The sequence below is a fragment of the Lissotriton helveticus genome, chromosome 10 (assembly GCF_964261635.1).
Source record: "Lissotriton helveticus chromosome 10, aLisHel1.1, whole genome shotgun sequence".
In the NCBI taxonomy this organism is placed as follows: Eukaryota; Metazoa; Chordata; class Amphibia; order Caudata; family Salamandridae; genus Lissotriton; species Lissotriton helveticus.
The window spans coordinates 51,302,007-51,316,688 of record NC_136071.1 but is presented as its reverse complement, the minus strand read 5'-3'; the positions used below and the strand labels follow the sequence as shown (position 1 = coordinate 51,316,688).

The 14,682-nt window shown below is 44.4% G+C and overlaps 1 protein-coding gene across 1 annotated transcript; it reads right to left on the bottom strand.

Annotated features, from left to right (window-relative positions):
• Positions 1 to 855: 855 nt before the first annotated feature.
• Positions 856 to 1,800, bottom strand: LOC144785364 (olfactory receptor 5AP2-like). The gene has a single exon (XM_078664317.1). The coding sequence runs from the start codon at positions 1,798 to 1,800 to the stop codon at positions 856 to 858; it is 945 nt and encodes a 314-aa protein (XP_078520443.1).
• Between the last annotated feature and the right edge of the window lie 12,882 nt (positions 1,801 to 14,682).

Here is a 14,682-nt window from a genome sequence, read left to right as displayed (position 1 = left end):
ACCAATCGGAAGGCAGTATTTAGAAAGGACAAAGACCCAAGCCAATGAAAAAGATGGGGGGGGGGAGTGGGCGAGGCTACTCTCCCGTACTCTAATACCACATATCAACCTCAGTGCAGCGCTTCGGCGCTGGCTCAGGACTCGACCTAAATAAACAGCATGAGAAACAGGCACCCTGAGAAATGGGTGCTCAACATGTTTTCACCAATTACTTCACAAGAAAATTAATGTATCTTAATGCAAATAGATTTAGAATTTGGCATAAAAACTAGTAAGTGACCAAAACGAAGAAAAAATAATAAGCAATATTGAGCAACAACGATAGCAAAATGTTTATAGCTAGTCTAATTTCAGGATTTCTTTCTTTACCTCAAACATTTTGGTGCCAAAAGAAAAGTTTTATAAAGTGCACAATATTGAAGGAAACGTAGCTACAAAACATGTTCATTTCAATTAAGATACAGGGAGAGTCTTTTTGCATTCTAGGGTTGTGTGAGTTTTAAATCATAAACACGTGGTGATATTTTTCTGGTTGCAGCTGCCATTAATCCATGTGTTTGGATTTGAAAAGCACTGTCAGATAGGCCAGGTAAAGGCAGATAAAGAGTTTCCATCAAAGCCATCATGAAGTCAAGTCTGAGTGTAAGCCTAATCTGTTCAATGTGACAGAAGAAAGAGTGTCTGGGAATATGTATGGGATCCTCTACATGGTCACAGCCAATTGCACCTAAGTAGAATAAGCTCAAGTACATAGAGCATCCTCTGCCCCTCCCTCCAGCGCCTTGAGGTCCTTACGGGTGAGTAGTTGCGCTTTACAAGCCACCTGACTGATTGATTGATTGAGTGATCCTCTTGCTACCACTTATGGCAGAGAATGTCTCTACCGAGAGCTTTGCCCAGCGCTCCTTTCACTTGCTTGTTTCTCAGACTGTAAATGAAAGGGTTCAACATTGGGATGACGACGGTGTACATCACTGACACCACTTTGTCTTTGTTGAGTGAGTAACTGGAGGTGGGCCGGATGTAGCTGAAAAGAGTGGTCCCATAGTACAGGGTGACAACAACGAGGTGGGCTGAGCAGGTGGAAAATGCATGGTGCCGCCCTTCACGCGATCGGATCTTCAAGATGGCGGAGATGATGCGGAAGTAGGAGACCACAATGGCAACGATGCAAATCAGGACCAAGAGAAGGACTTCAGCGAAGAGCAAAAGTTCGTTGGCTGAGGTGTCGGAGCAGGAGAGCTTCAGCATTGGAGGAATGTCACAGAAGAAGCTTTGGATTTGGTTGGACCTACAGAACGACAGCACAGCAACCATCGTAGTGTGCAGAAAAGAGTTCAGAAGACCAACCAACCAGGAACTAACTACTAAGAGAAGGCAGGCTCTCTTACGCATCAATACTAGGTAGCGCAAGGGGTTACATATTGCTATGTACCTGTCATAGGCCATCACCCCTAGGAGGAAGCTCTCAATTGCCAGAAAAGTAGTAAAGAAATACAACTGTGTGAAGCAATTGAGGTAGGAAATGCTTCTTCTTCGGGAGAGGATGTGGATGAGGTGGCCTGGAACTGTCACCGATGTAAGGCAGATGTCCACCACTGATAGGTTGCCAATGAAGAAATACATCGGAGTGTGGAGCTGGTCAAAGGCAAAGATAACTGTGATGATGGTGCTGTTCCCTAGCAACCCAACTGTGTACAACAGGAGGAAGATGGTGAAGAGGGTAGACTGTAGTTCTGGTAGGTCAGAGAGTCCCAAGAGGGTGAACTCTGTTACCCTGGTCTGGTTCATGTCATCCATGTCTATTCCAAACACCTGTAAGAGAAATAGAAGGTTCAGCCTGGAAATACATTATAAAAACTTCCATGTGGACAATGCTTAACATTTCTGTGCCTTTTTTTTTACAGAGGTACTGGGCAGCTTGTGAGACAGGCTCTTCTACTGCAAAGTAAGGGAGTATTTATTTTTATAGAAAGACAGTAGAAGTACTCATGTCACTTCTCTGGGTACAATTGCAAGGCAGGGACCAAAATTGTTCACACCTCCCATGCAACAATTGTCCAGCTTTATAAGGCCAAACTGGGGACTTAAAGCAAGTTTCAGAAATGTCAAATTCTTGGTTGACCACGAAAGCAGCGAGAGGCATCAGGGGCAACATCCAGTGTTCCCCCTTATGTGCGCGCCTGGGCGCGCGCCCACGTCTGTACTCCCGAGCGCGCAGTGCTGCGTGTGGAGCGCGCACCCACAACATATCATGGAGAGCATTTTCGCCGCCGCTTTTGTAACGCTAGCGGCGTGAAAATGGTCATTTCCTGGCTCCTGCACTTACTGCTGTACTTACTTCTTAATGAAGCACGGCTGGGGGCTGTTTGTCAGCCTTTGTGAAAATGTTTGTTAATTGCAGCATCGTCAATTCTGCAATTAACAATTATTTTCACAATGGCCAACACAATCAGCCCCCAGCCGTGCTCCTTTAAGAGACGAAATTCAATGGACGGTATTGTCTCTGATGTTGCAGTTGGTGTGAAGAGATCTGCTTTCAGGAAGTGTGCTTTTGAAACGCGTAGGCAGAGGATTGCTAGCAGCTACGCACCTTGCACCAATAGATGAACCTTTATCCCGTGATCACAGAGTTTTACATCCTTAGCTACTAGCTAGCCATCACTGCGACCAATTGTTAAATTGCTCCTCCGACGTGTTAGTCCGAAATACACCGCAAGCATGTCAGTTCTCAAAGTTTATTTTCTTAGTAAAAAGAATGAAAAAGATGTTAGTCCCATGTAACCGCCTCTGTACCCTTGGCAGTTATCCTATTTTATCGGCTCATTCCCAGTGTTGACCTGAATGAAACCACCGTCCCGCGCCAAAAACACTAACCCATTGCGCCTCCAATAGTGCAGTGTCTTTCGCCCCCTCTCCACGGGGCATGCTCACGCTGCCACCGTCCCCCCTCTACAACTGGCACCTGGATCATTCCGATGTATGAGGACAGGGCCACTTAACTAGTTCTCTGTGGCAGCGGGCAACTGACATACTTTTTTACTCCCCTGTTAGCGATGCCGCAGAGTCACCGCCAGCCCCGCAGCCATCTGCCGGTTTCTACCAAGCGTCCCTCAATCACTGCCATAAAGAGAATCACTCTAGAAACTACACAGGGTGATTTTTTTAAACCATGAAGCCAGCTTTTCATTTTCTTCTGAAGAGCAAGATTAATGTCAGGGTATTTCAGTGCAGGTTGTTGTGTTTCTAGAAGAATCTGAGATTATACTAGTTAATAGCTTATTTGTTTATAAATGTTTGAGCCTTTCATACCTGAAAGACGTGTAAACAAGTAACTTATCTGAGGGAAGGTTTTGAACACTTAAAGAATTACATATACGTCTCTTTTAGGGCTTCCAGTTACAGCTGTTTCAGGAACTCCAAGTCCCATGGGTATTCCTAATGCTGCTGTGGCAGCTCATGCTGCTGGTCGTGCTGGTATGGGTGGAATGACTCCTGGAGTCTACACAGTACTCTTGGTTAGCAATCTAAATGAAGAGATGGTTTCGCCCCAAAGTCTGTTACCCTCTTCAGTATTTATGGGGATGTGCAGCGTGTGGAGATTTTATACAATAAGAAAGACAGTTCTTTCATACAGATGGCTGATGCAAACCAACCTCAACTTGCAATGAGTCATCTTAAGGGTCAAAAAATGTATGGAAAGATAATTCGAGTAACTCTCTCGAAGCATCAGACAGTGCAGCAGTGCAACTGCTCAAAGCCTTTGGTGTAACTTCAGAGGACTTTTTATACTTTTTCCACAGTCTCGTCATTTCAGAACTGAGGCATTTTCGATATTATATTCAACAAAGCCATAGTTGTTGGTTGTTTATCTTATGCAACTAACAACGATTGACAAAGTCAATAGTCCTGGCATGTTGTAGGTATAAAGTTACTTGTATTATATATCTGGATGCAATGCAATGACAGAGGCAGCACAATAACAGCCGGGTGGCACGCTATGCTAGGCACAGATTATTATCTTACGTGTTTTTAACCCACGCCCTTAATTACATCAGGCACGCCCCTTTGAGAGACCCCCCAGTTTTTTCATCCAACTTAAAGCCCTGAGCAAGCCTAAAACCACCATGTGTGCTTTCAGAATCACTGACATATATTAGTGACTCTGAATGCACACATGCGTATCCAGAAAACCATCTTTACAGCTGATAAGTAAACTCATGATTATCAGTTTTAAAGAGTGGCGTACCCCGCCTTGGTAGAGCCAGATCTGTACTGCAGAGAGTCTTGCCCTGATGACCTTGAATAATTCTCAAACAGATTATCGCAAATAGCATTTTCCTCCCATTTATTTTTGTTCTGGGTAATGAGTGAGATTGTATTACAGACATTTTATGACAAATGTGTTTTTGTTTCATGCAACATCTATAAAAAATATTATTTTAGATCCAAAAAGGTACTCAGATATGAAAAATGGGAGGATGTCACAGTGATTATTTGCAGTAGAATTAGTGGATTTCTATTGTGTTACAATATTGGAAAAATACATCACTATCCTTAAATATTAACTATAAACACATTTGGAATTTGAACCAGTGTGTCTGTGCACTGTTTGTGATCTGGTCAAAAGGACAATAGAAAGGTGAAACTGGATCGTAAATTCAAAGCTGATCCGCACAGAGGCCCCCAAAATACATTTGGCCCAGGGCCCTCAAAATCATTAAGATGCCCCTGAGCTGCCGCTGTGTAGTTAGTTAGGAAAGAAGAGGTTCACTGGCACTGTGGAAGGAGGCCTCTTGCCCCGGTTTCCTAATATATATTAGTGTTGCTTTGTCGTGGTTGCAGATGCTCTGCACTGCACTTTCTCATTTCGAACATGATACAACCATTTAACTGCACACTCAAGCAGGAACCCCTGTGTCAGACCCCTGTCGCTGCACCCACACATGTTGGGTTCTTGGCGCACATTGCTGTGGCTGGAGCGCCCAGAGACCTCACACTGCCGCACACAGAGGAAAAAAATTAGAGGGAACATTGGCAACATCTATGAGTTTTTTTCCCAAGGATAAAAGCAGCTAGTACGGACTTGCAATATAATGTCCTACAAACCCACCAGTCACCTCTCTATGGTTCTATTCAACCCTATTTCCATATCTGAGTTGCAAACGTGCATTACAGGGATCGATTACTAATGGCTGACGTGTAACTCGGCTACGCAGAAGTGTCGATTTATGAAATAACGTGGAGGTCATATAAATAGATAAATAAATAAAAATATAATGAATGCACGTTATCCATCGATAGCCTTGCCAACGCAGTTTTAGTATACAAGCAGCAAACGCACTGCGAGATCAGTTTAGTGCACTTTTTTGTTGGTGCCCCCCTTCCCAAGTCCCCCTCCTCGAATTCCCTCACCACCACCCAGCAAAAGTGCCCCTCATTTCTCCATAGCCCCTCTATCACATACATTTAATTTGTTTTAAGACGCTGGTAAAGGCTGGCTTTACTATTCATTCCGCTATCCGCATAAAATACAGATCTGGTCTTTGCAGCAGGCATATTAACCCTCTGATCTACTTTATGGCGAGTGAAAACTGCCCCTAGACAAAACTCTGATCTCTCTCTCTAGCAGGAACATTAGTCACAAGAGTTATTATGACATTTTTATTGCTGCCTGAAAGCTTGACACACAAGGAACACTACAGCAGGCGCTTTTAAATGATAAGTTATTGCCAAACACAGCGCTCCCCCAGAGGTCAGTGCCCCCCTCTCCAGGTCAGCGCCCAGTGCAGCCGCACCAGTCGCACGGCCCTAAAGCCGACCATGTGAGGAAACACATATGTTTTTAGAGTTTGAAAACCAAATAAATCATATACATCTAAGAGTGCTCTGCTGTCTCATTGCACTGTAGTGACACTGTCCAGCAGACGTCATGGATGCATTGCAGACGCGTCACACTTCATACTGATTTCAACCCTCAGTGCCTGCCATCCTTGGATCACACTGCACTTTACAGACGTTATCTAGTCGTACACCACTAACCACCTGGAGCCACGGCCTTTAAAGACAGCTAACATGATGAAACCAGCCTTCCTCAGACCTCACAGCACTTTACAGGCAGGAAAGGCATCAGGAAGCATAGTGCACGCCCCTTATATCATCATACCTTGCAGCACTTTAAAGTCAGTTCACACCAGCCCTTGCATTGGGCAGGAACCCTGCGGAACGCAGTTCTGACAGTGACTCATATCACAAGCTTCCTTAAATGTGCTCTATGTCATTGTGGCATGTTGCTCACCAATAGAGTATTAAACTCTGTTGGGAATTTAGGAACCACCCAATGTGGTGCTCATTTTAGCATGAGTGTCCACTGCACATATTCTCAGGTTATCACACTACAAACAGTTGGTAATATCTGATTCTGGTAGGTTATTACCATAGGCCAGAAGGGGCTGAAGCAGAGGAAGAAGACCAGACACATGAGGCGGGCCAAGCTCAGGACCGGAAAGAGATTATAAAGGTCATGAAAATGATAAAAAGGGTCTGAGCCCCAAGACCTAAAGGCCTACCTGGTGGACTGTTCAAGTAGGACCCCAAGGGGTGGGCAAAGCTGCTATCACCTCTGTATACGAAATGCAGAGCTTTGGGGGATGTACCGGATGCCTGGCACGGCTCGTTACTGCAGCTAATATGTAAGAAGGGTGCAAAAACAGACCCAAAACACTATAGATTTATTCCCTTGTTAGACATCAAAGGAAAAGTATATGCCAGTACCATGCTACAGGAACTAACAGTCTGGACTGAGGACAATTAAATACTACCTTTTTATCTCTCTTGCAATGGGCGCGCCTATGGCTCTCTTGTTCCTGGCATTACAGCAAATTCCAGTAACAATCTGCTGGTATTCGCAGACTATTCTGCAGCCTTGGACGGGGTAAACCGAAACACGCTATGGCATAAACTGTCCAGCTGAAAGATTCCCGGTAAACTACTGAAGGCAATTATGTCATTGTACACCAACACTTGGGTGAGGATCAAACTGGCGGGGGACATGGTCATACACGAGCTGCCAACTGACCGAGGCCTAAAGCAGGGCTGTGTTCTAGCAGAAACACTCTTCAACCTTTACACAGCAGACCCGGGGAAAGGAGCAAGCTTGGCAACCCCAAAAATCAGACAGCAATGACTAAATGTGCTCCAGTATGCCGATGATCTGGTGATTCTCGACTACACCAGAGTAGGTTTGCAAAGAGGTTTGAATGCATTAAACAACTACAACCAGGAAAATGAGCTTGTGGCTAATCCCGTAAAGTTGTGGTGTTTGGTAAATATGTGAAGAAAGTGTGCTTAAAGTGGAGACTGGGCAGTAATAACATAGCAACAGAAAGAGCATACCACTACCTAGGAGCGTGGCTGAATGATAAAGGAAAGGCAACCTTGCACCAGGTTAAGACGCAAGCCAAAATACAACCCACGCACTGTGCAAGCAACAAGGTAAATTACACAGGTCTACCACTGAACCTATAATGAAAGTAACAAAATCTAAACTATTGCTATTGCTGAGTACACAGCACATGCATTCCCAGGTAAGATGGAAAAGTTTATAGAAAATGCCCAGTGCTGGTGTTATAAAAGGCTTTTCGGGCTCTCCAAATGCACACAAAGTGCCTTGATCCGGCTTGAGTTTGGCCTGGTACATAAAAATACAAATGCAGGAGCACATTGGTAAAATTCTGGTTTAAGACAGTAAAAGCCCAGAAAGTATCCCTTAAGGAGGTATTGAGAACCATATTTGAAGGGGCACCGAACCCATGGCAGAAGTACTGTCTGGAGACAGTGACCGAGTTGGGCTTAATCACAGCATCCTAGTGCCAAGAGGAACTAAATTATCCTGCAATAAAGAGGGCGCTAAATAGCAAAATCACCCAGATATCAAGGAACAATGATATAGCCAGACTCAAGGACATCAGAGGGTTGGTCGGCCTAACTAAAGCACATGTGCAGCACACAATTCATCCATATATGAAGAACCCCCTAGGAAGGAAGTGCTTGAAAGAAACGCAATGGGCGCGCCTAGTGCCTCTGCCAACAGAGGAACTGAACCCGGGCTGGAAATTGTTGAGCAATATAACCAGATGCAGGCTCTGCAACTACAGTGCAGTAGCATTGGTACACCTAATATGTTGCTGCCCTGCCCTACTGCAACACCGACGCAAATTGTTAAAATCTATGTTTTTAAGGCATGGGCTCAGAAAATGTATTGATGCAGTGGCCACGCTCCAGTTCTCCACAGAGCCCTCGGATCTGGCCAGATTTGGCAAATTCATGAGCATGACACGAAGGGTGTTAACTGAAAACAGCACAAATGAAAATTGTGCAGTCGCAATTGTGGATAATCCTGTTGTTACAGAAGGGGACGAAAGGTGAGGTTCCCCCTCCAGAAAAATGTCCATGTGGTCCCCACAAGACCCGCAACGCACTAAGTGACTTTCTTTGTCAAGAACATAAAAGAGACTCTGACATTTTTTTTAAACATAATTTTAACCTATGTATTTTAGGGTGAAACCAATATTTCACAAATTGTCCGAGACCGGTGCTCAAATGCTATTTTTTATTTGATACACGATTTGATACAGGTATTATAATGGTGTGAGACACGTTTTTATACAGTAATTTTGATATTGTTTGCAATTTTGCAAAGATTTTAGGTAAATATGCAAATACATACATACATACATACATATATATATATATTATATAAACATTAAAAAAATATATATATATATAGAAGTGTATTACATTCATTTTTACCTGTACCTTATTGGAGAGATTGCCTACTCGCTCTACCAGGCAAATCTGTGTCACAGGTTATAACTGCATCCCCCTCATACACCTGAGTGTATGTTGTTTGAGTGGTTGAGTGCTTGGGCGAAAGTGGGGTGGGTCCACCGCGCCATCCCCTCGCTTTTATGAACCCCCTACATTTCTAGGATGCTCCGTGAGGTTAGAGTTGTCAAATATGCTGTGTGTGTGCTGATCCAGAGTCACTTACAGTCCTGATCCACTGTTAATACCAAGTCACTTTTGATACTGACGCGCTGATATTCATGAGCATTGATAATACTGTGCAATTAACAACACTGAGCCTTTCACAGTACTGATGCACAGCTACTCACCCTTAAAATTGATGACTGACATTCTTCATGCTGAACTTATTAAAACTATTACACTGATACATTTACCACTGAAAACTCAAAGTCTCTGATAGAAAGAATCACTAAGTTCGGATTGCTGGTAATAAACACCTTCTTCAGGCATCAGTGTACACATTGTATCATAATGACTTATTATGTTAGTTGGAGAGATTTGTATCTCACTTGCACATCACAGGTGTGAATCCACATTCTGCCAAAGCCTTCGACCCTTTATCGGTTGATAAAATGTGCATGACTCATAGTTCGAGTCTTGCCAAGAAAATTGGGGAATTACATGCAGTTCTTGGCAAATTCAAACCAACGTCTGCATGTATTTGAATATTCCTGGCATTATCCTTCAGTACATTTTGGCAATAGAGTTAGAGAAAATGTCGGGGGTGCAGTGTTTGCTGCACGACTTCTAATTCTATTTTCTCTTTTTCTTTTTCAAATGTTCCTCTTTCCTGTTACAAAATACTAGCATTTATGGGACAATGATGGATATATGGCTTGCACTGCCTTCTGTGAACGGTGGCCCTCCTACTTGAAAATATAGATGCTTTCTATTGCTTTAAGCAGGTTTTGCAGCCAGGCCACGTGCTGTGAAAAAGTGAACAGTCAGAACATCAATTCTATCACCTCCATCGCTTTGGTTGACCCCCCCCCCCCCAACTTGAGCCCCAACCTTGAGCCAAGCACAAGTGACCAAAATGCGCACACCCCCTGTTCACACTAACAACCCCAACGCACACCCCAAGTTATCCGTGATTTATCAAGTGTGACCAATCCATGACCATAATTTGACAGTTTAACCGGGGGGGGGGGGGGGGGGATATTCAATGTCTGTTAAGTCATTAAAATTGTGCGCACAAGCTTTCAAGTGTCCACCGCAAAATTAGTCATACATGTATCCATATCATGCGTGAAGAAAATAAGCAGATCGACAAAAGAACAACACCCGTGAATAACTGAAAAACCCATAAAAATAAAAAAGACATTCAAACGTTAGAAAAAGCCTAAAATGCTGATTAAATAAATGAAAACACCAAATACTTACAAAATGCTATTAAGAACCCCCATCCTCCTTAATTATCTCCAAACCTTCACCAATTATATTCTATTTACAGTGAACATAGATCACCATTCAAGGCGCACTGAAACTCCATTTCCTCATAGGAGTGATTGGGGGACCTCTGCATTTCACTCCCTTGCCAGAATAACAAAGGCAGATAAAATAATTCTGATGGTAAACAACCTGTGTTATTTCAACCACAACACAAAAAACAACGTGATAACCTAACGGGGAAACAAAAGAATGTCTTCCCTTCAAAACTCTGCAATGAGTTCTGGCTACATCCTCCTAGTTGGCTGTGGAACAGCTACATCCACTTGCCTATTTCAATGGTTCTTCTATCCTGGGAGCTGCCCCTGAAGAATACCTTCCTGGTACCCAAGGGCTTCATTTTAAGAGCAGATAGAGTCCTTCTGTTGCACTGCTACCGCTTCTCTCCAAGGAGGGCTGGATTATTTTAGTCCTCATTATGAAAACAAGCACACGCAAAGCCAATAGAGTTGACTTCACTGTGCAAAGTTGCCGAGATATCATTTATGAATGTTTGTACTTAAAATCAGTTAGCTCTGGCGTTGCAAAGCTTTTTTACATGAAAATAGAGAATACAGAAAACTTTACAAAACAAAGACTGACAAAAGAATGGAAAAAATAATATGGGGAAAAAGCACAAATGGAAAATCAGTAGAAACGAAGCCTAGATAGAGGAAGGAATAATAAGAAGGCAGCTAAGGCAAACGTGCACACCTGACTAGAATATGAAAATCCCTTCTGCATTTAAAAGGATTACTCTCTGTATAAAATGTATTATAAGAAATAGTTTCTTAGGTGATGATTCAGAGTACTTTTGACATGTAAAATAGTCCATCACGTGTTGCAATGCAAGCACTGGATAGGAGGCAGAATGAGTCACCAAAGGGCCAATAGCATGACACAAGACGCAAATACGTCTTTGGGCAGAGACAAAGCCCACTCTACATATATTTGAAAGAATTCCTAACAATCATTAGCCTGGACAGCTGCGCTAGCAAGCCAGACCTGAAAAAGTAGCCCAGTTGTGCATACCACGTTTGCCTTGTTCTCTGTATGTTTAGAGGGCTGGATAGCAGGGATGTTCCAAGAAAAAATGCACCAGTTGTTTTGTGTTCAGTTTCTTTCACCGCTGATCGGACTGGATAGTGGACACAGCGGATTACCCAATTAAGATTACATTATGCAAAGTTTTGTTTATTGCATACCACTCCCCAAGCCCCACTGAGAATGTACACATCTTAATGCCAAGGTGAAAGGCACTACAAGCTTAAAGAGGCACGGACCAGTATGCATGAAACAATTGTGGGAAAATTCCCACATAAGGTCAACCAGCCCATCAGCAGGTATTGCTTACCTAAAGTGCAAAAACTCCAAAAAGAACCAAACTACTCAGAGACTCCCTTTCAAGGAATTAGATATGTTAACCAGCACACCCCAACCCATCCTTAGCGCCTTGAGACCCTCACGGGTGAGTAGTGCGCTCTACAAATGCTCTGATTGATTGATTAACACCTGGATCTTTATTAGGAGTAGCTCCATAATTCTAATATGGCTGGTAACAATAGTTACCTCTGCCTCCCAGATTTACCAGTACAACCAATATCAGTGGCTCCGAGGGGATGGACTCAACAGGGCCAAATCTGGCCACTCCTAATGATTATCTTACATGGTTATGGGTCAACGGAATGTCCCACAGTTGTGCATGTGTTAATGCAGTTAAATAAATGGACTTACAAAGTCCAGTAATCATGTGGGCTGAAACCCAGAAAGATAGATTGAAACCCAGTAATGCCTTTTGAGGGCAAGCATGGTCTGTCTGCAACAGTACTGTAGAGCTAAATACTCTCAGATGACTGAACACATTGGCTGATGTGCCAGTGACCCTCACCTGTCCACGTTGCATTCACCAGACTCAAACTTCAATGGCTGTCTCCTAATTTCAAAAGCTTAAAGTTAATTCTTGTTATTTAATGTGGAGGCGTGTAGACATTGGCATGAGTGTTCCACATAAAAAACTATTTAACAGATAGGTTCCTGTGCATTCAGTTTTATGCTCAGCTCTCCCATCCACTGTGAGGCTTCTTCCAGTGTTATATGCAGTGGTTAGCAAATATGACCCATGCTTAGTAGCAGAATCAGTAACAGGCAGTACTACATCGACTTGCTTCCTAATTCAGATGCCTGCTCTATTAGCAGGTGCCCAGGAGCTCAGACGAAAGGATGCCACATTCAAGTGATATCCAAATTGGCTTACGAATTACCATTTTGGCTATAGTAAAAGATGGCCATCGTAGATTTTGCTTGTTTATCTACTACCTTAAAATAGGGGTGAGCGGAACTCATGGAATGTGACTCTGCGGAATTACGAGGAGTTACATAAAAACTCACTGAAATTCCACGGAGTTCCACCAAAATGGGGCACTAGGCATGTCTCACTGCTCGTGCTGTGATTTAGCACCGGTAACGCGCTGCACACTGAATAATCAGCATGAATGGCACAACACAGTGTGCCAGAGAGCGCAGCTACTCGAGTTGATTTTGTTGCCACTTCAGTAGATTTTCTACTCGTCGGCAGCCTTCTGACCTTGAATAGTCGCGACGGCTCGAGACCAGCAGTATTACAAAAATCTCACCATATGTCCTCCTAGCGACCAGAAACCACACTCTGGGATCCCAAATCTCACTTGTGCTTGCTAAATTATTCTTCTGAAGTCATGCAAGAGGAAAAATTCTACCCTGTGGCAATAGGTGGACTTTGGCGGAATTTGGCCAGAACGTCAGCGTTAGAAGAATAACACAGAGTCACCAAAAATCCTCCAATTAGTCATGCAGGAAAGGAATATTTTGCCCACCTCTACCTTAAATGCCACATTTGCAGTGTAGCTTCAAGCCCTTGGTCCATGCAAATGGAATGCCTGAATAACAAGACAACATGAAACATTCTCAATATTGACGAAATTGGAGGAGGAGCTTCGCGGGCGTCCAAGATGGTTGTGTGAGCAGAGGGCTCCCGAGACCCGCGCCGCCCTTCGCACATATCCTTACTACATCCTGATCTTGAAGATGGGCTTTTGAAGACGAACTCTTGCTGATCCCGACATTCTTTGACGAATTGAAATCGGACGTTGGGATCCACTTTTACATCGTCTTATACTTTGCGGCCCGCCCCGTGGCCAGACCGGGGGCTCGGCCACTTTGCCAGCCGGGGAGTAGTTGAATAACATCGGCCGTCTCCTGCCTGACTTTCAGTTTCGTTTTCCTACTCCCGGCAATGATCGGCTGAAACGCTGCTTGGATCTACCCTTGGCCCTGCCTGATGCTCTCACACCGTGGTGTGTCCTCCTGGCGTTTTGCCATCTGATCTGCACCAGTGGCATTTACTTCGATTTTGGCCGATTTCACTGTTTTTGACCACATCCCGGCCGGCCATTTTCACCAGGTCGCGCGGACCCCTAAGGGGTCCTTTCTCCAATATGGCCACCAGACCAGAGACGGAGAGACGCAAGATCAAGGCGACTCACCGAGGGGGACAGACCCAGACGAACATCATGGATCATTACTCCCAATTGAAGGGTTCCCCCAGTAGTGTTGGCCGTACGCCTGATGACCCTAAGGCTGCCTCCGGTACGACACCAGGAGTGTCGCTGCAAGACGTGATGAGTGCTATCACCAACATGGAGGCCTCCATGGAGCAACAGTATGAGGTTCTTGCCTCCAAGATCAACACGGTGGCCGTGGATGTTACGCTGATTAGGGCGGACCTGGCAAAGACTAATGAGAGGGTCAAGGCGTTAGATCTGAAGACCTCCAGCCTGACCACTGATGTAACGGACATTCAGACCGAGATCGGGAATCTGCGTTCTTCCCGGGATGTGCTGGCCCGTCGTCTGGAGGACTATGAAAACAGGGCCCGTCGCAACAACATGCGCATTATTGGAGTCCCTGAAAATCCCGAGGCTTCTGCAACCGACCTCCTGGTGGAAGATCTGATCACCAATTATCTTGCTCCCGCCGGACTCACTAAGTTCTTTGCGGTCGAGCGCGCACATCGAATCCCTGGCGGAAAGGTCCCGCCGAGACCTATTGTTGCTAAACTATTCCACTTCAGGGATAGAGATGCCATCCTGCAAGCCTCTTGGGACAAGGGCCCTGTGAAGTTCGAGAATGCCACCGTGAACTTTTATCCAGACTTTACCCCGTTCGTTCAGAGGCAGAGAATGGGATTCCAGGGAGTCAAGAGACGGCTACGGGACTTGGGCCTCAAGTACGCCATGCTGTTCCCGACCAGACTTCATATTGAGTATGGGGAACAAACGTTTTTCTTCGATCGCCCGGACAGTGTCAGTGACTGGCTTGATTCTCTGCCAAAAAAGGATGATCGTACTG